At 36.4% G+C, this 20,635-nt stretch overlaps 1 protein-coding gene across 7 annotated transcripts in view; it reads left to right on the top strand.

The window, feature by feature from the left end:
- Window positions 1-1,127: 1,127 nt before the first annotated feature.
- Window positions 1,128-20,635, top strand: part of wu:fb63a08 (MAM and LDL-receptor class A domain-containing protein 1) — a 43,579-nt gene continuing 24,071 nt past the window's right edge. For all 7 annotated transcript variants that reach the window (XM_058417861.1, XM_058417860.1, XM_058417863.1 and 4 more), the window contains exons 1-20: window positions 1,128-1,313; window positions 1,399-1,439; window positions 1,605-1,694; window positions 5,574-5,821; window positions 6,109-6,187; window positions 6,549-6,952; window positions 7,326-7,884; window positions 9,220-9,416; window positions 9,518-9,898; window positions 16,110-16,396; window positions 16,542-16,807; window positions 17,060-17,137; window positions 17,223-17,360; window positions 17,544-17,797; window positions 18,057-18,198; window positions 18,458-18,595; window positions 18,687-18,943; window positions 19,397-19,481; window positions 19,836-20,135; window positions 20,253-20,509. In XM_058417861.1, coding sequence (XP_058273844.1) covers window positions 1,240-1,313; window positions 1,399-1,439; window positions 1,605-1,694; window positions 5,574-5,821; window positions 6,109-6,187; window positions 6,549-6,952; window positions 7,326-7,884; window positions 9,220-9,416; window positions 9,518-9,898; window positions 16,110-16,396; window positions 16,542-16,807; window positions 17,060-17,137; window positions 17,223-17,360; window positions 17,544-17,797; window positions 18,057-18,198; window positions 18,458-18,595; window positions 18,687-18,943; window positions 19,397-19,481; window positions 19,836-20,135; window positions 20,253-20,509 — 4,275 coding nt within the window. In that variant the 5' untranslated portion in view covers window positions 1,128-1,239. The remainder of the gene's footprint in view (window positions 1,314-1,398; window positions 1,440-1,604; window positions 1,695-5,573; window positions 5,822-6,108; window positions 6,188-6,548; window positions 6,953-7,325; window positions 7,885-9,219; window positions 9,417-9,517; window positions 9,899-16,109; window positions 16,397-16,541; window positions 16,808-17,059; window positions 17,138-17,222; window positions 17,361-17,543; window positions 17,798-18,056; window positions 18,199-18,457; window positions 18,596-18,686; window positions 18,944-19,396; window positions 19,482-19,835; window positions 20,136-20,252; window positions 20,510-20,635) is intronic.

Here is a 20,635-nt window from a genome sequence, read left to right as displayed (position 1 = left end):
TATATAGACGGAACTTACCATATCTGTCATGATTTGACCTGAGCTGAAATTCGGCAACAATGTATTTTACATTTACAGCATTTGGCAGACAGCCTTATCCAGAGTGACTTACATTGACTTACACAGAGTGGCCCAGCAGTTACAGACATGGCTATGCCTATCCCAGCTAAAATGGATATATGCTGAAACTTAGGAATACACCCTGGATGTTAGTCAATCACAGATCTATATTTTATCATTACCAACATTAAGTGTTAAAATGTCTGTACGTTTTCCTGTTCATCCAACAAATACATACCACACTTAGAATCTTTTTTGATACTGTATGCATTTTGCTTCATTTAAACAATAGCAAACTGCAGAACATCCTAGATATATAACTGCCTCTCCGAGAATAAATGGTAACTCTACCTTCTACTATTACATAAAACAAAATAGCAATCAAATCTAAAGATGGTAAGGATAAGGTATACATAGAGTATACATAAGGCATATATTATACATAAAGTATAAAGTAGGGTTATACATGATTAGCCAGTATAGCCATGATTATAGTTCATGATTATAGGTCCCATTCCCTTTAAAATTCTACTGCATGCATTTTGGTTGCATTTGCCTAGGGATTTTATTGGCCCATGGGCTTTGGAGTTCTGAGTTAAAAAATAAAAAACTTTTTTCTTTCTATTTCCAAAATAAGAACAAAATATGTTCAGTGTTTTAGCATTGTTGTATAAACTTTAAGCCCATTCTCTTGTAGCTGTCATGCCATAGAGTAAATTATCCAGGTGGAAATTTACATCACTGAATCTACAGAAAAAATAGATATGACATAGCAGAAGCACATTAGGAGCAAACATAAGTCATCATAAATCAACCTGAGTGTGCAACCATGGATCATAGTCTGATAAGGACTTATCAGCACAATTAAACCTGAGGCATAATAAACTACCCATTTGCCAGTGTAGACGTGAGCAGATAAGAGTTCAGAGAAACAATTGCCAATATGATTACTCCTTTTTTACCGTAAGCATTGGCCAATCATGTCATCTGACTGTACACCATCAAGATCCTCCTTAGTTCTTAAGCCTTGCACCAACAGTTCTCCCTCAGTTGACAGGATACTTTGCTTTGAAAGACTACTGATCACAACAGTAAGAGGAAAATAGCAGAAGAAAACTACCAGAAACTGCCACTGCTGAAACTTAATTTAGAAGCAGTAAACTTTTAAAAGGGGATACAATGGCAAGCCATTTGTGGCTTTGCCTTCCAGTAATAGTCTGCACATATGTGGCGATCACTGAAGCATCATTAAGGTATGTTTAGGTATATATATATAGTTATAGTTATACAATCATTTCATGTGAAAATATTGTATAGTAATTTTTTGCATTTCCACAGTAAGTCTTCAATTAATCTTCCTGATTGGAGGCAGAATGCAGGTAAGAATTTAACCTTTACACTTTTTTTGTTTGTTGTCTGATATATTTGTCTAAAATATATTGTATCACTGACTTGGTGATTTATTTAACAGGTAAAAAAGTTGGTCCTGGTTTGTTCTTCCACTCATTTCTTAATATTTTTCTCCAATGCTTGTATTTGTTTAGATTATATTACAAAGTGTGACTTTAACAGTGATGAATCTCCATTCTGTGACTGGAGTCAGGAGGGGTTAATCAGAAGCCCAGCAGGACATGGTAAATTGTACTTGTAATTGTATTGTCAAAAAAACATTTTTGACAAATGCTATAAATTCCCATTTTCATTGTGCAGACACACTGCGTGACATTAACATTTAAGAAACTATTCCATATAATTTAATGTGTATAGACAGTTGTCTTTTGAATCTGGTTAATACATGGAATGATTAATAGATTAGGTAATTCTCAATAATACATAATTAATAGATATGAACAAATTGTAATGTTTTCAGGAATTTACAATTTGACAATTAAATGTTTATAAATTCATTAATGACATTGCTATCTTTTATATACAGTATACCATATTATCAATTACATATAATTAGTTATTATTTATTATAATATAATATAATATAATATAATATAATATAATATAGAATCATTATGAAATTATGATTAATCATTACAAATTTGAGAATCAGTAATTGTAAATCAGTAATAAACAGAGGTGGACGAAGTACACAACTTCCTTACTTGAGTGAAAGTACAAATACTACTGGTCAAACATTACTCCATTACAAGTAAAAGTTGTAAAGACAGATTTTTACTTAAGTAAAAGTACAGAAGTACATGTTTTTAAAAGTACTTAAGTATCAAAAGTAAATGTCAACGCATTGTTTTATTATTGTTGCATTGTTGTATGCAACAATCATAAAACAAGGTACTTACAGTACCTTTTGTAGCAACCTAGTGAATATACTGACCAGTTTGTAGTATCTGTGGAATTAAGAGCTTTTAGAACGTTACAAAACCTATAGAAATTAAACAACTGAATTGACAAAAATGACAGGTATAATCATTTTCATTTTTAATTTAACACTCCTACCACCCCCAACAAAAAAGTACAGGTATATCTCAAAAAATTAGACTATCATGAAAAAGATCAGTGATTTTTATCACTCAGTTTTATCACTCAAGTGAAACCCATATATTATATAGATTCATCACATAGAGTGAAATATTTCAAGCCTTTATTTCTTGAAATTGTGATGATTGTGGCTTACAGATAAGGAAAACCCAAAATTCTGTGTCTCAGAAAATTAGAATATTACATAAGATCAATAAAAAAGGATATTTCAAAGAGAAATGTCAGACTTCAAAAAGTATGTTCGTTTCTATGTACTCAATACTTGGTTGGGCCTCCTTTTGCATCAATGTGGCGTGGCATGGAGGCAATCAGCCTGTGGCACTGCTCAGGTGTAATGGAAGCCCAGGTTGCTTTGATAGCAGCCTTCAGGTCATCTGCATTGTTGGGTCTGGTGTCTCTCATCTTCCTCTTGACAATACCCCATAGATTCTCTATGGGGTTCAGGTCAGGTGAGTTTGCTGCATGAAATCAGCATCTCCATAAAGCTTGTCAGCAGAAAGAAGCATGAAGTGCTCTAAGATTTCCTGGTAGATGGCTGCGTTGACTGTGGACTTCAGAAAACACAGTGGACCAACACCAGCAGATGACATGGCAGCCCAAATCACTGACTGTGGACACTTCACACTGGACTTCAAGCAACATGGATTCTGTGCCTCTCCACTCTTACTCCAGACTCTGGGACCTTGATTTTCAAATGAAATGCAAAACTTACTTTCATCTGAAAAGAGGACTTTGGACCACTGAGCAACAGTCCAGTTCTTTTTCTCCACAGCCCAGATAAGATGCTTCTGACATTGTCTCTGGTTCAGGAGTGGCTTGACACGAGGAATGCGACATTTGTAGGCCATGTCTAGGATTCGTCTGAAGCTCCTCCAAATTCTTGAATGGATTTTGCCTGAGAATCCTCTCAAGGCTGTGGTTATCCCTTTTGCTGGTGCACCTTCTCCTACCACACTTTTTCCTTCCACTCAACTTTCTATGAATATGCTTGGATACAGCACTCTGTGAACAACCAGCTTCTTTAGCAATTACCTTTTGTGGCTTACCCTCCTTGTGGAGGGTGTCATTGACTGTCTTCTGGACAACTGTCAAGTCAGCAGTCTTCCCCATGATTGTGTAGCCTACTGACCCAGACTGAGAGACCTTTTAAAAGCTCAGGAAACCTTTGCAGGTGTTTTGAGGTAATTAGCTGATTAGGGTGTGACACCATGACTTTCCAGTATTGAACATTTTCACAATATTCTAATTTTCTGAGACACAGAATTTTGGGTTTTCCTTATCTGTAAGCCATAATCATCACAATTTCAAGAAATAAAGGCTTGAAATATTTCACTCTATGTGATGAATCTATATGATATATGGGTTTCACTTTCTGAACTGAGCGACAAAAAATATTGACCTTTTTCATGATATTCTAAATTTTGAGATGTACCTGTACGCATCTATGTGTATCCACTCATGCACATTTCAATCAAATGGTCTGTAAATGAAGCCTGGTCAGAAAAAAAAATCTAACCTGCTTTAAAACCCAGCTACACAACTGTAGTTGTACAACCACCCAACAGCAACACTGCTTTAACAAAGAGTTATATATATTTCCACAATTCATTTACACCGTTTTAATATGCATTTACACCATTGTCCAGGCTCCTCCCTCCTGTGTACAATGCGTTGTGGGCAATATTACCCGTTAGAGTGTGCACTGTTCTGCACTTTCGACTACTATTTCTACCGGAAGTAGTAGACCATCCAGGAATTTTTGGAATACTCTTTTCAGTATACTACGATTTGGGGCATACTAATTCTATTTTTGAATACTATTTAGGACACATAGTATAAGAATTTGGACACAGCATACGTTTTTGTGTGTTAACTAACATCATTACCAATGCATTGGTGGTGTATAATATACAAAGCATATATTCATCCATTTTGTCAGCAATTGATCAGTTGAGCAATTGAGTTAAAAAAATTATGGAAAACCACTGAACTTTACAACACATGATGCTACAAGAGTGAAAAAAACTCATCCTATGATTAATGTAACTACTTTCTACTCAGTGACCTTGACAGAAATGTAGTGGAGTAAAAGTAGAGTATTTGTCTTTCAAATGTAGTGAAGTTAAAGTAAAAAGTATCCAGAAAAAATAATACTCAAGTAAAGTACAGATACTCAAAAAGTGTACTTAAGTACAGTACTCAAGTAAATGTACTTCTTTACTGTCCACCTCTGGTAATAAAATATACTTCATATATACAGATTCATATAGATACATATATCTTCATATAGATACAGATTGCAATGCGGTGTGGTGCAATGTTGTGTTTCAAAACCAAGAGCCTGAATGGGCAAACCAATTGAAAACTTGTGGCAGGATGATAGAAAATTGCTGGTTGATTTCAAAATTGATCATGGTTGAAATATTAGCATGTGCAATGTTGCCAAACAGAGTGGGACATTTTTTCACCTTTTAGTGTTGTGGTAATTAAATAGGAAAATTTTGGTTTCAGTCACCTCTGATCACAGGTTAGCTTATAGTACACAATAATACAGCTGATAGTTGATTAGCCTGATTCTGACCCCAAAGTAATGCAGTAAAATAATTGGTTATATATTTGAGTGCTATGTGAGTGCTATGTCCTTATACATGCTAGTTTTACTCACTAATTCTACAAATACTATGGTGTCATGCTAAGATGCATTTTTATAAATTATAAATACTTTACTCAAGATATATGTTTTTGTTAAATTCATTATTTAAAGTAAACCCAAACAAAATATTTCAAAATGATTTAACAAAATATTACAAAATACTTTACTTTATAATTTTAAACCCAATTTAATTATTTAGCCATCAGTTTTATTTTGTCCAAATACAAAATGGAAAGGAATTTCAGAAAATGCTCAGATAAGACACCTAGAGTCTTATTTGATGGGAACACAGAAATCATTAAAAGTATCTAACAAAATATGTTTATTCTGTTCATTGTCCTGTGCATTTCAGAGAAATTCTACCTCTCAAGAGATCTAATGAGCCCTGTATCTAGGTTAAAGACTGAGGTTTTTTATCTCTCTGGAGCCTCGTGTCTTGAATTCTGGTATTACAAGCCAGGATATGAGAGCTCAGAACTGAGAGTCCTGCTAAGTAATGATGATGATGCCCTAACACAAATCTGGAGTTCTCTGCATACTGAGGGCCATACCTGGAAGCAGGTCCTCATTCCTCTGAATTACTCAGAGATTCATGTTAAGGTATAATAAATTCAAATTTTATACTCTCACAATTGCAAAAAACATTTTACATTATTTGCTAGCTTTATGAATAGGTGGAATGTCTAACATGTTTATTTTGTCTAGTATTAATATTCTCCTTTGCCTTAGAATATGACAGAGTTCATTCTAAAGCAGTGTTTTTGTTAAAAACATTCTAGCATTCATTTAAATGGCAAAAATCATGGTTGTCAAGTTTTAAGCTAGTGTTACCAATTGTTAAAATGCAAATTACACATACTCCTTAAAATATTTGTTCTTGCCTTCAGATTATTTTTGAAGTAACACAAAGACAGGGAATGGAAGAAACTGTCTTTGACAGGATTGGAATACAGCGAGGACAGTGTGGTGAGTGGATCTGTGATTATATTAATCAGCCATTAATATATGTATGACCCCCACCCCCATTTAGTTCTCTATATTCCTAAGCAATGAGGTGGCAAACGCAGGTAATCATGGCATCAATCAGGGCACTCTTCCCAATGTAAATGTATTAAACAGACCAAAATATTGTAATATACTCAGAATTCTGGTGTGTTATACAAGCAAAGAAAAATCCTATTTATAACACTAAGTTCAATGCAACATTTACACAATAGATAAAAGTTTTGTTACTCATTTAAAATAACTAAATTTTACCACCAACAGAAGGTGTTTATTCTCTATATTCTGAAAACTGTATATAATGCTAAACCACTGTTTTCACCAGACTCCCAGTGCAATCCAGACACTCAGTTCTGGACAGATGAATTCACTCAGTGTACCTGTATTGAAAGTCAGCTGACCTGTACCAAAATTGCTTGTGGGGATGGTCAACCCTGCAGTAAGGCTATTCAGTCCAAAAGGTCAAGTGACTCATTCACATCTGGCACCTGCAAAGTTGCGAGTGACCTGCGATACACCACATTTGATGGGGTCAAATCTCGTTTTATGGGTCATTGTATTCACCTACTGACAGAGGTGTGTGATGAGGCTGGATTGCTTCCATACTTTGTGATGGAGGTTGAGAATGAGCAAATAGGCAAATCATCTAAAGTCCACATCCAGCAGGTGAATTTGAACATACAACATCTAAGAGTGACTCTGCCAAGAAGAGAAAAAAGAAAAATCATGGTGAGTGGATTTGCTGCTTCCATAGGGCCATCTGACCACTACAGTACTCAGAGGGTAATGCAGCTATTGGCTGTATCTTATGACAACCTAACATGACTTAATTTAATGAGGACTACTGAGGTTTATCTCAAGAATAAAGATAATGTTTTTAGTATCATGGTGTCTTCTGGTTGGAATAAATGCCTGAAATTGTGGATTTCATGTAAGCCATATCAAATAACATTCTTAACTAAATGTTTATGAGATTCATATGCCCCCACAAATAATAATTAATATTGTTTAGTATCTTTAAACTTCTATAATAAAAAAGGTAAAATAAAAGACATTTCATTTCATATGAGTCATACATTGTTTGCTGTTCCTGTTTTTGTAGGTAAATGGGATTTGGAAGAAACTACCCCTGAGTCTAGATGAAGGCAAAATAAAAATCAGTGCCTATGGACCAGATGTAGTGCTTCAGACAAACTTCAACCTGTCTGTTTCTTTTGCCAAAACTGGTGCCCTTGAGGTAAGCGTACCAATCCAGTATTCCAACAAACTCTGTGGCATGTGTGGCAACTTTAACAACTTAATGGATGATGATAAGAACATGCCAGACAGATCTCTGGTCAAGGACACCCAGATTTTGGGGCAAAAGTGGAAGAGTGCCAGTTTTTACTGCCAAGACCCCATTGTACCAAGCATGTGTTCAGAATCTGAGAAACTGGAATATGCAGACAAGTTGTATTGTGGAGTTCTGCTGTCCCAAAATGGCCCATTTGCCAAGTGCTCTTCTTCCCTTGATACTTCAAGCCTCTTCAGAAACTGTATATCTGAGATGTGTACTACTAAAGGAGACCATGAAGCCTTCTGTGATGTCCTGCAGGCAGTTGAAATGTCCTGCAGTGAGGTTGGAATTTCTGTGACTGGCTGGAGAAATGCAACTCACTGTTGTATGTCTCTCAATATTTTCCTTTCTTCTTCACCACAAAGAAAACACATATTTTTAGCTTGGAATTATTGCGTTAATATAATGCCATTTAGGCATCCCTAAATATTCCTGTATGAGCTTTACACTGTAAAAAAAAATCTCATAAAAAAAAACGGTCAAATCACTGGCAGCAGTGGCTGCCAAACAAAAACCGTAAAATTAAAGTAAAATACGTTCATTCAAATAAAGTGCAAAAACAATCATTTTACATACATTTTTCTTAAATATTTTACAGAAAAACACTGTAATTTTACAGATGTTTCCTTTATTATTATATGACATCAAATTGACGCCAAAAAATTATGTCAAAAAACAAGTCAAAAAAGCAAATCAAATTGACGTCAACACACCAAAATAATGACACAAAAGTAATTAAAGTAAGAAATATTTTATTTATCAGGCCCTTTTGGACACTTTCTTAGTCCGAACAGATCCGTTTTCTATACCAGCTTTATTCCTAACTAGGGTCACAGGGATCTGCTAGAGCCTATCCCACCCTGCCAGTCCATCACAGGGTCACACATATAGACAGACAACCACACACTTACTTCTATGTGAGTATTCCAATTTAGAATTACCAACCAACCTAACATACATGTCGAACCCGGGATTCAAACCCAGGACCTTCTTGCTGTTTCACATCTGAAACATGACATTTTTTTGATGTCAACTGAACGTCAAACATTTTGGCCTACATATATTTTAAAAAAACTTTAAGTTTTAAAACTTTAAAAAAACATGCGTTGGTGTAATGACAAAAGTTAACTAAATTTCTTTTTAGAATTACAGAGTTTGAATGTAGAAATACACATACACATACAAATGAGTTTTACTGTAAAATGAAGGTGGGAAATGTTAAAATGTTATTATGGGCATAAACATTTAATATAATAAGCTACTTGTTTAATTACAATTTATTATTGTAATTTTACATAAATTGCTATGTAATTTAAGATAGAAAAAATACAGTTAAAATAATACAGTATTTTTTTGTAAAAAAAAATGAGAATTACTGTAATTTTTCATTAATGGTATAATTTAAAGGTAATATTGGTCATTTTACTGGTTTTTAAATATAATTTTAAATAACGGGAAACTATTGTTAAAATTGAGTTATTTTCTGTAAAATTAGGATTTTTTTTTACAGTGTATGTTTCAACAGTAATTTCAGAATTACACCAATTCCCATTAAATTCACTTTGTTTTAGCAAGTGACAGGAACTCTAAGCATGATATTTAGCAAAAATAAAATAAACATGGCTGTAAAACTCACAGGTTTCAATATGTTCTATTTTAGCTCTGGCCTGTGGGTCTAACAGCCACTTTAATGCCTGCTCCAGTGATTGCCCTGCCACATGTTCTGGCCTGGATGCTGCAGAGGATTGTGGAAGGTGTCAAGAGAGATGTGACTGTGATGATGGCTTGCTGCTAAGTGGAGATAGGTGTGTACCTATGGAAGACTGTGGGTGCTGGGTCGATGGACAGCACTATCAGGTAAATACAGAGAAACAGCAGGAATAGATAAGCCTACAAGTATCATTTTTTACTGCTTTTTTAACACAGCAGTACAACTCTTCCATTTTTGTAACTTTCAGAAAGGAGAGAGTTTTATGGATGACAACTGTGAGAGTCTATGCATGTGTGCAGGCCAGGGCAATATTCAGTGCTCTGCAGTTTCCTGCCTGACCCATGAAGTCTGTAAAGTCGAGAATGGTGTCATAGGCTGCTTCCCTTCCAGTCCAGTAACCTGCAGTGTCTATGGTGATCCCCATTACATCACCTTTGATGGCAAGGCCTATTCATTCCAAGGAACGTGCAACTACACCATTGCTAAAGCATGTGATGCTGGTGCAGTTCAGTTCACACTAACAGCACGGAATGAGGAGCTGAGAAACTATACATCTTCATCTCTGAATTCTGTGGCTCTGGATGTGGATGGCTTTCACCTTGCAATCAGACAGAACAAGCTGGTTTATGTGAGTAGTATTATTTTTGTTATGGTATTAGGTTGCCAGCATATAATTTAGGCTATAGTGTAATATTGCAAATGGCAGAACTAATAACTAAATTTGTAAAAAAAAAATATATATATATATATATATATATATATATATATATATATATATATATATATATATATATATATTATGTATATATATATATACACGTAAATATACCAATCAAACCGGAAATAAACAGTAACTGCATTAATTAGATGACACAAAGTGTTACTAAAAAAGGAAAGACACCCATAATGTATTCCTTTGGGTTATCAGATTCAGAAGTCTATGATCCACTGTTGATCTTTAATCATGACAAAATTAGATGTAATTTTTTTGCCTTTTTCTTCATAGAACAAAATATATAGGTAAGACAGGATGACATTGATATTAATAGTAATGATATTACTATCCACTGAATTTAAAGAATTCTTAATCAAATGTGTATGACAACATGGAATGAATGTGAACACCATTTTTCTGCACACTGTGACTGTGAGGTAGAAGGGATATACTGTGACTTAGACTGTGACAAAACAAAAATACTTTAGAGATAATTATATAGCGGTAGTTAGGCAATATCGTGCCTAACGTGTGATATATTGTCATACAATCTATATACTATCTTAAATTAATATTCAATGTTCAAATGTTTCTCTGTTGATGAAATAGTTCCCAAAAAAATCACAGCTAGAAAGAAAATTGTGTGGCCATGCAATGCATAGATTGACTGATGGCCCATTGTAAATGTATTAACACTATCAATGTTGTTAACTATTGCTGAAATTGGAACTTTATGTATTGAACACAGACAAGTGGAGTGAAACAAGTGTGCCACTTCTGCTATGCAAAATATCAGCACTGTTGGAACACCACTTGTCCAACTAAAAAGTGAACCTGAACTAAGCGTTGTATAATAATAATAATAATAATAATGTAGTGAAACAGAATGATGCTGCCATTGAAATAACACCATGGAAATTCAGGTGTTGAGATCTTAGACTTTTTCTTAGTCTTTTTAGATATTTGCCAACTTCTCTGTATTCTGTATTTCTGTCTCTGCATTAAGAAAAATACTAGCAGCTTTAAATTAAAATAATTTATAAGCTGTCTTGTTGCTACAACCCTCTAGGGACACAACAAAGCTTGAGTCACCATTGGCTAGAACATTTTTTATTTTATTATTATATGACTTTTTACAAGAAAGTCATGAACTGGAACTGAACAAAATAATAATAATAATAAATTAACCAAAACATACTTTATCTGTCTGAATTTTTCTTTATGGTTGCATGTGGATTTAATCTACCATTTCTTACCAAATGGCTTTCTCTTGCCACTTGACTTCAGCCGCTTCTCCACAGCTGATGATGGATAATACTGCTGAAGCTCTGGGCCTTCTGTTGAAATGAGGATCAGGTCTGAAAGGCGTGAGGATATGAGACTGCTGCTGACATATGATTTTATTCTCTTTTGGGCACTGAAGGCTCTTTCGTAGTTGAGTGGCAAAACAAGAAGAATCTGAACAAGATGAAGAATGTTTTGCATCTCATCTCTGTAGGGTTGCTTCGGCATCAGCGTCTGGTACAGGTCCAGGTAGGACTTTAGACACTCGCCTTTTGAAGCGTCTCCATTTGCCACCAATTTCTTCAACGTGACCATTCAGTGAGGACCTTCAGCTCCTTGCTCCTAGTTCAAGTTGTTTTCTGTAATCAGGCCACTTGTCATGGTTGAGTATTGCAAATACTGACATCACAGCTTGTGCTTTTCATCTCCAAGCAGGTTATCCAATTTATCATGAAGGTGTTTCTCACAGGCTGAGCATGCTTCATCTTTTGACTCAGATTGTTCATCAGGCTCTCTCTTTCCCTTCTCATATCAATGCCCTGAAAAGTTGTGGTATAAGCACCAGGAGTTTGCTTTTCCAGACACTGGTTGATGAAAGATTCCATCATAACATCTAGGAGAAGACTGTCAAGACTGGTTAAACAGCTCTCAGCTGTGGCAACAGCACTTGGTAGGACGAGGTCTGCCTTCTGTAGAGTCTGACTTTATGTTGCTATCTCCTGTAGCTCATCAGCCAAGAAATGACAAAATGCAACAAATTGCAGATCCATCAGGGTATTGAAAACATTTTTTCCCTCTACCAGCAATGTCAGCATTGTGACTGGTTTTGGACCAAATTCTCCATATGAATGGCAACAGCTGCATACTTCTCAGCTTGGCTCAAAAGATTGTCTTTTCCTCTCAGGAAACCCTTCATTGCCCTGTCTAAATGAGGTACCCAGCATGTTCCTTTCACTGGCTTTGGTATGTAGAACCTAGATTCAAGTTCTTCACAAACTGTCTTAAGTTCACTGTGGCTCCTTGGGCTGAAATGGTAGGTTTTCCAAATCATGTGCAAGGTGTAATTTGCACAACTCACTAAGCTCACCTCTTTCAAAACCCCAAAAAGTGCCAGCTGCAGCCTGTGAGCCATACAGTGAATGTCTATTAGTTTTGGATTGTCCACTCTCAGTTTTGCAACAACACCAGCTGTTTGGCCCATGTTCACATTTGTACCATCAGCACAAAATCTAACAAGCTTTTGCTTCCAGTCATCTAATCCAAATTTTGACATTGAGGATTGAATTCAGTCAGCCACACCATCGGCATGAGCATGTGACAGCTCTGTGACAGAGACAAGATGATTTACTGGCAACCCATCATGTAAATACCTGACATAGATAGCTTCAGTTTCTGTCACAGAAGAATCTGTTGCACCATCAATCATGACTGATATGTAGTTGGACTTATTTGCCTCTGTATCCTGTAAATCTGTGGCAATATTTGAAAGGAGTTCAGTGCAGCAAACATCATAATAGGTTGGGGAAATGTCTAGGCAATTTTTTTCTGCAGCATAATTAGTGGCTTCCTCTGTGTGAAACTCAATTCCTCCTTTGCGACATAAAATGCTGTATTAATTTTTACAGAAAGCTCACATCTCTCTACGCTGTCACTATTTTTATTTTGAGTTTGGAACACTTTTGTGATCGCAGATTCTTCAGGGTCTTTGCTTGAAGCCATTACACTATTGCGACAAGATGCATATTGTTTGCTGTTTGAGTGCTCTGTGAGATTTTAGTGTTTGAAACTCTGTGACCCTGATACAAAGTCCATTTTACCATCTAAGCTAGGTTTTCAACAACAGTACTTATATATCATAACATTTTCCTCCTCATCATACAAAAAACAATCACAATCTGACAGCCACTAAGTCTGGAACTTTTGTTTTTCCAACAAACTTTTTGATTCGGAATGTTCAGTTCAGCCACATTTCACATGCTTGAATGAGGTTTGCTGGTGCATTCACCGACTAATGTCTGCATAGAACTGGCCTCTTTATTCTTCTTTGCACTTGAAAACAAAAAATTACCAAGCGTTTTCTGTTCAGACTGTAATTTTTGCTTTTTTTCCATCCATTTGCATCCACGGTAAAGAAAGAACACGATCTAATGCGTCAATTCTCTTTACACAGCATGTGAAGCCTTTCTCTCACGTTGAGTGCATGTGTGTCACGTCCGGGACCCCCACCCTGTGCAGGGTTCAAACCCGGACTGCCATGGTGTTGCGTGCACATGCCTGCACGCTGTGGAGATAGAGTCCCATTCAGCGAAGCGCTGCTTTTCTTACATAAAGACAAGACAGAGGGCAGCTAACTTAACACTAGACACTGCGTGGTGTAAAACTGAACATGGCGAGACAAAACCTGAACATGGCGAGACAAAACCTGAACATGGCGAGACAAAACCTGAACATGGCGAGACAAAACCTGAACATGGCGAGACAAAACCTGAACATGGCGAGACAAAACCTGAACATGGCAAAACAAAACCTGAACATGGCAAAACAAAACCTGAACATGGCAAAACAAAACCTGAACATGGCAAAACAAAACCTGAACATAACAAAACCTGAACGTGACAAAACCTGAACGTGACAAAACCTGAACGTGACAAAACCTGAACGTGACAAAACCTGAACATAACACCACAGCACAGTTAACAATCACAGACAAAGACATGAATGCAAGGATCCCTATTTATAGGGAGAGACATTAGGGCTAATGGAATACAGGTGACACACCAGGAATGAGAACAATGGGAAGGGCGTAACACAAAAGACACACAAAAAAGCAGGCTTCCAAGGTTCACCTGCCAGCGCCCTCTCTGGGCCTGGCAGGGAACTGTCCAGCTGTTCCTGACAACGTGTGAGAGAAAGCAACAGAGGGCGCTTAATGCAGACTGAGCAGGGATTGAAATTATTTCTGTGATAAATTTATTGTTTACATCTAACTTAATCACAGGCGAGTAAAATCATAAAGTTTACTAGCCATTGGCTAATTAAAGACATTTTTTAGTCACATAGCGTGAAATTTACTCGCATATGTGAGCAATTTGCAGAGGTGGACAAAGTACACAACTTCCTTACTTGAGTGAAAGTACAGATACTACTGGTCAAACATTACTCCATTACAAGTAAAAGTTGTAAAGACAGATTTTTACTTAAGTAAAAGTACAGAAGTACTTGTTTTTAAAAGTACATAAGTATCAAAAGCAAATAGTAAATGTCAATGCATTGTTTTATTGTTGTTGCATTGTTGTATGCAATACTTACAGTACCTTTTGTAGCAACCTGGTGAATATACTGACCAGTTTGTAGTATCTGTGGAATTAAGCGCTTTTAGTATGTTACAAAATTAAGAAATTAAACCACTGAATTGACCAAAAATTCATTTATAATACTATCACCCCCAACAAAGAAGTACACATATATGTGTATCCATTCATGCACATTTGAATCAAGTGGTCTGTAAATGCAGACTGATCCAACCTGCTTTCAAAACCCAGCTACACAACTGTAGCTGTATAACTACCCAACAGCAACACTGCTTTAACAAAGAGCAAAGCAAAAAGACTTATTTTTATTTCATTTCATAAGTCTGTACCGCTTATTTGATCTATCATTGGGTCATGGGGAGCCTCAGGCGTCATCGGGCACCAAGGCAGGATACACCCTGGATGGAGTGCCAACCTATCACAGGGCACAAACACACACACTCATTCACACACTACAGGCAATTTAGAGACTCCAAGCAGCCTAGAAGCATGTCTTTGGACTGTGGGAGGAAACCAGAGCACCCGGAGGAAACCCACTAAGCACATGAACTCCACACACACAGTGAGCGGGAGCGAGAATTGAACCCAGGACGCTGGAGGTGTCAACGATACTGTCTCATAGATCAATAGCAGAGAGAAATCGTACTATGGTCAAATAAGTCAAACTTAAAAAAGTCTTTATTCATCTTAAGTAGAAGCTGGTTCTCAAAGTTATGCAAATTAATTGCTCCCCTTCTTGGGCTGAAGATCAATCCAGCTGTATGATCAATCCTGCTAAATGGGGCAGTGGTGGCTCAAGTGGTTAAGGCTCTGGGTCGTTGACCGGAAGATCAGGGGTTCAAGCCCCAGCACCGCCAAGTTGCCACTGTTGGGCCCTTGAGCAAGGCCCTTAACCTTCTCTACTCCAGGAGTGCCGTATCATGGCTGACCCTGCGCTCTGACCCCAACCATCCAAGGATGGGATATGCGAAGAAAGAATTTCACTGTGCTGTAATGTATATGTGACAAATAAAGGCTGTTTCAGCTACACTAAAAAGCCTCTCACAGGCTGCTGAGACAGGAAGGGCTGTGTTCAGCTTAAGTGACAGGTTGGATAAGGCTGTATAAGATGTCAGCATAGTCATACTTTCAGCTGTACATGTTAGGTATGCATCACGTTATTTGGATACTTCATGGCACAGGCAATATCCATTTCAAGCTTTTACCAGAAATTAAAAGTATACATACCTCAATATACTTCCACAGGTTGGATGGAGAGTTTTTGTAGGCTGCCATGTGGTTTGTTTTTGGTAAACAAAGCAAACATTTAAAACAAAAAGAATCTTTACTAAAAAACTGGAACATACTGTCTAAGTATGGCCATGGATGTGTGCACTGAAAGTACAGATACACAAAATGTGTACTTAAGTACAGTACTCAAGTAAATGTACTTCGCTACTGTCCACCTCTGGCAATTTGCTTGCATTGTAGAGGGTTCTGCTAAAGCTCTGTAGCCTATTAACTTGAATCTGTTCTGTCTTTTTTTGTAGGTGAATGGAAGCCAAATCACTCTTCCTTTTTCACACAGCACCTCAGTGAGTGTCTCCCAAACAGGTCCATATGTGAAAGTGGAAACAAACTTTGGTTTGAGGTTCCTGTTTAATGGGAATGACCGGCTCTTTGTGCAAGTAGATGAGAGACACAAAGGCAGAATGTGCGGACTTTGTGGAACCTACTCTGGAAGTCAGTTTGATGACTTTTTGACACCTGGTGGCAGTGTTGTCCCATATCCACATGTTTTTGCTAATAGTTGGAATACTCATGACAAGGAATGGCCGTAAGCAGCTATATGTATATATATATATATATATATATATATATATATATATATATATATATATATATATATAATTACTACAAAGTGATAAACGTATTTAACAGCTACAAAGGGTATTACTAACAAGATTCATTTTTATTGACAGTTGTATCAATGGGTCTGAAAATAAACCTAAATGTTCACCTGAGTTGGAGAACAAGGGATTTCAGGAGTGTAGTAAGCTGTTTGGAGAGGACTTCAAAGCCTGCCACTGGTTTGTGCCCCCTCAGATCTTTGTGAACAGCTGTGTGCATGACTTTTGCACCTCAGGGGGAGATCAGACCCAACTATGTACTTCTTTAGAAAATTATGTGGCTGCCTGTGAAGTGTCTGAGGTGTTTCTGGGAGACTGGTGGAAGGGAACAGTCTGTGGTGAGTATAGGCTTATATAAATAATTTTTTTTAATAAAGTTTTTTTTTTTTTTCATTTTGATTAGGCAGTGAACTATTTACAAAGTATGTATATCATTGTGATCATAGGATCATAGATTTTTATTTTTCTCTTTTGACAAAAGCTTGGGTAAATTAAATTCCAATGTTAAAGGAATTCTTGTAGTTTAGAATCAAAGTAATAATGGCATTACAATTGTTGTTAGATTTTGATCATCCTTGTTTATCCTTTAGATGTTCCAACCACACTACCAACAGTAAAACCAAGCACCCCAACACCTTCACAACCCACCACCATAATTTCCAGTGCAAGTAAGACATGGGTCTGTCTGCACTATTAATTTCTCTGTAAGATAATAGCATAGAAAGTAATTGGTCAATGGGTTGGATTACACAGGTTGTTCATGGAGCTGCAACTTTGACCAGGATGAATGTGGATGGGAACAATTAATACAGGACAGTTTTGATTGGACAAGAATGTCTGGATCAACACCTTCTGATTTCACTGGCCCAAGTAGTGATCACACTACAGGAAGTGAGAGAACAGTCTTAAAATGCTTTTGTCTGACATAAATTTAAATTCAAAACATAGTTAATGGGTAATATAAAATCTTGTTTAAGTGTTATTATTATTATTATTATTATTATTATTATTGTTGTTGTTGTTGTTGTTGTTGTTATTATTATTATGGTTTTGTTTTTTTCTTACTACCATCAGGTGGCTTTTACATGTATATTGAGGGTGACGGAGTGTACCATGGTGACTCAGCTCGCATGTTGAGTCCAAAATGCAATACTTTGGGCACCCAGTGCATGACTTTCTGGTATCACATGTATGGTGGGGAATTCATGATGCTTAGTGTCTACCTGTTAGAAGAGAACCGTGCAACCAAAATATGGTCTATAGCCAATAATCAGGGCAACCAATGGCACCTTTCCCAAATTGAGATTAACCCAATAGGACCATTCCGGGTATGTATTGGATATTCAAAATTCTAGGTCTTTCAAACTACAAGTTATTAGTTCTATCAATAGATTTTTAATCTGTGGATATTTAGATCTAACAGTGCAGTCACCATTTCCAATTAATACAAAAATCAATGCATTTACAGTACTCTGTTGTTAATGAATGTTTTAACTTAAGTAATGTGGAATGAATCTAGTTTTTAGTTTTCATATATGTGCATCTTGGAAGATTCATATTAAAATGCATTTACATAAATTGTTTCAGATTATTGTGGAAGGCATAAGAGGTTTAAATGCTCAGTCAGATGTGGCATGGGATGATGTGACCATAGTACATGGAAAATGTAGATTTAGCATGAGGCCAGAGCCTGAGGTGCCATCACCAACCATGTCTATTACTACCTCAGGTGAAGTCTGAACTAAACATTTTCTCAGTGATAAAAAGTATCAAAAGAGTAAAAGTAAAAATGTAAATAAACTATTTAGAAATTAACAGACTGTGTAACTATTCCATAGTTTCTAGTTCATAAGCAGTATATTAATACACTGTGTTAACAATTTTGAATAAGAGAATGATCGTTTGATTTTATTGTTTCAAAATCTTTGTTATATGTTGTATGTATAGTATGTGAAGTTGTTTCCATAATTAATTAACTGTTTTGACAGTGTGTGGAATGGACTGCAATTTTGAGAACAGTCTTTGCACATGGACTCAAATGTTAACTGATGTTTTTGATTGGACAAGACACAATGGTTCCACCCCTACACCAAAGACTGGACCCTTGTCTGATCACACAACAGGAGGTAACCATCCTAATTTACTTTTAATATAACTGAGGATCATTTTACAAAAGAATTTGTATACCGGCCCCTTACTTCACTTTTCTATCACCAGATGGTTACTACCTCTACATTGAGGGTGACAGTGCTGCTCATGGAGACACAGCACGTCTCCTCAGTGAGGAGTGCTCTGATGTACAACCCCAGTGTCTGCAGTTCTGGTATCACATGTATGGCTCAAGCTGGACTATGGGTCTGAGTGTCTACCTATTGCATGGGAATGTGGCTCAGGAGGTTTGGAGAAAGCAAGAGGACCAGGGGAATGTCTGGCATCAGGCTCTTGTGGACATCACACCCCATGGCAAATTCAGGGTCAGTCTGCTCAGAAATGGTATTAATTGCAACTCTTGCATTTATTTATATCAATGTACGATATGGACTATTAATATAAACAGACAACAGTACATCAAGACAAAATAAGTAGTAAACAATATTAATGGTTCTTAAGAAAATAAAATAGTGCACACTATTATTCATAGTCTTGAAACATCCTATACAATAATATTTAAATTCTAAAAGGTAAGAGACATGGAGAATAATTAAAACTTGACATTTCACAATAATAATAATAATAATAATAATAATAATAATAATAATAATAATAATAATAATAATGATGATACAAGTCTTAGATGTCCACAAAGAGAAAATGAATAAATTAAGATTTTTTTGTTTATCACTTAGGTCAACCATGTATCTAAGAAATGCTGCCTGGTTGAAAAACCTCTGCCAATAATGAACCTAATGAATTTAATTTGCTTGCAGATTTTATTTGAAGGACGTAGAGGCCACAGTGATAGGTCAGATGTTGCTTTGGACGACGTGTCATTACAAAGAGGACCCTGTGCAGGTGCATTTTTGTTTTCTAAAGTATTTCAAATATCAGGGTTAGAGATCCGACAAATAAAAGCTCCATACTAATAGCAAGCCACTTGAAGTTTACTGTTTATTAAAATGAGATTGTCATCATTCAAATGTCAACAATGGGGAAACTTTTTTTGCATAATTGTTAATACTCATTTTTTTATGTTAACAGTGTGAAATAATTTTTATTATTGTGCTTTTATTGAAATTCAACAGCTTGAATAAATTTTTCAGACATGCAATATATAATAATTTAAAAGTAATAACAAAATATAGAATAACTACAGATTGCATTCTTATAATTATTATTATTTCTTTTAATGATATTTTTGCTATACAGGTTTACTGAAAGATCCGAATGGTTCATCTGTATCCAAATTGTCACCTATAATCTCTACTGTCAGCAGCACAAGTACACCTCCAGAGCCACCTATAAAAAACACCATAGTCGTGCCGGTTCATAGAAATGACCCTGCACCAGTGAAATCTAAGCTCTCAACTATTTGCAGAATGAACTGCAATTTTGACTACAATTTGTGCACATGGACCCAGTTATTGACTGATGTTTTTGACTGGACGAGACAACAAGGCTCCACTCCTACATCACTGACTGGTCCCTCCTCTGATCACACAACAGGAAGTTAGCATCCTAATTTATTTTTTTCATAGTTATTTTATTTTGTATTTAACATAGTAGTCTAATGCTGAACCTGAAATTTATATCTGTTCCACTATTTCTCCTTCACTCCATCACCAGCTGGTTACTACCTGTACATTGAGGGTGACAGTGCTACTCATGGAGACACAGCACGTCTCCTCAGTGAGGAATGCTCTGATGTACAACCCCAGTGTCTGCAGTTCTGGTATCACATGTACGGCTCAAGCTGGACTATGGGTCTGAGTGTCTACCTGTTGCATGGAAATGTGGCTCAGGAGGTTTGGAGAAGGAGAGAAAACCAGGGGAACACCTGGCATCAGGCTCTAGTGGACATCACACCCCATAGCACATTCAGGGTCAGTTTATCAACTATTTGTAATAGTCTCAAATATTAGAAATAAGCAATTCCAGAAGATTGGAGAGTAATGGTAAATGTCATTGCTGTACCTTGCAAGAAGAGACAAGGGATATGTTATATATTG

The sequence above is a fragment of the Hemibagrus wyckioides genome, linkage group LG20 (genome assembly GCF_019097595.1).
Source record: "Hemibagrus wyckioides isolate EC202008001 linkage group LG20, SWU_Hwy_1.0, whole genome shotgun sequence".
In the NCBI taxonomy this organism is placed as follows: Eukaryota; Metazoa; Chordata; class Actinopteri; order Siluriformes; family Bagridae; genus Hemibagrus; species Hemibagrus wyckioides.
The sequence above is the reverse complement of the archived record's forward strand: the minus strand, read 5'-3'. Positions and strand labels throughout refer to the sequence as shown.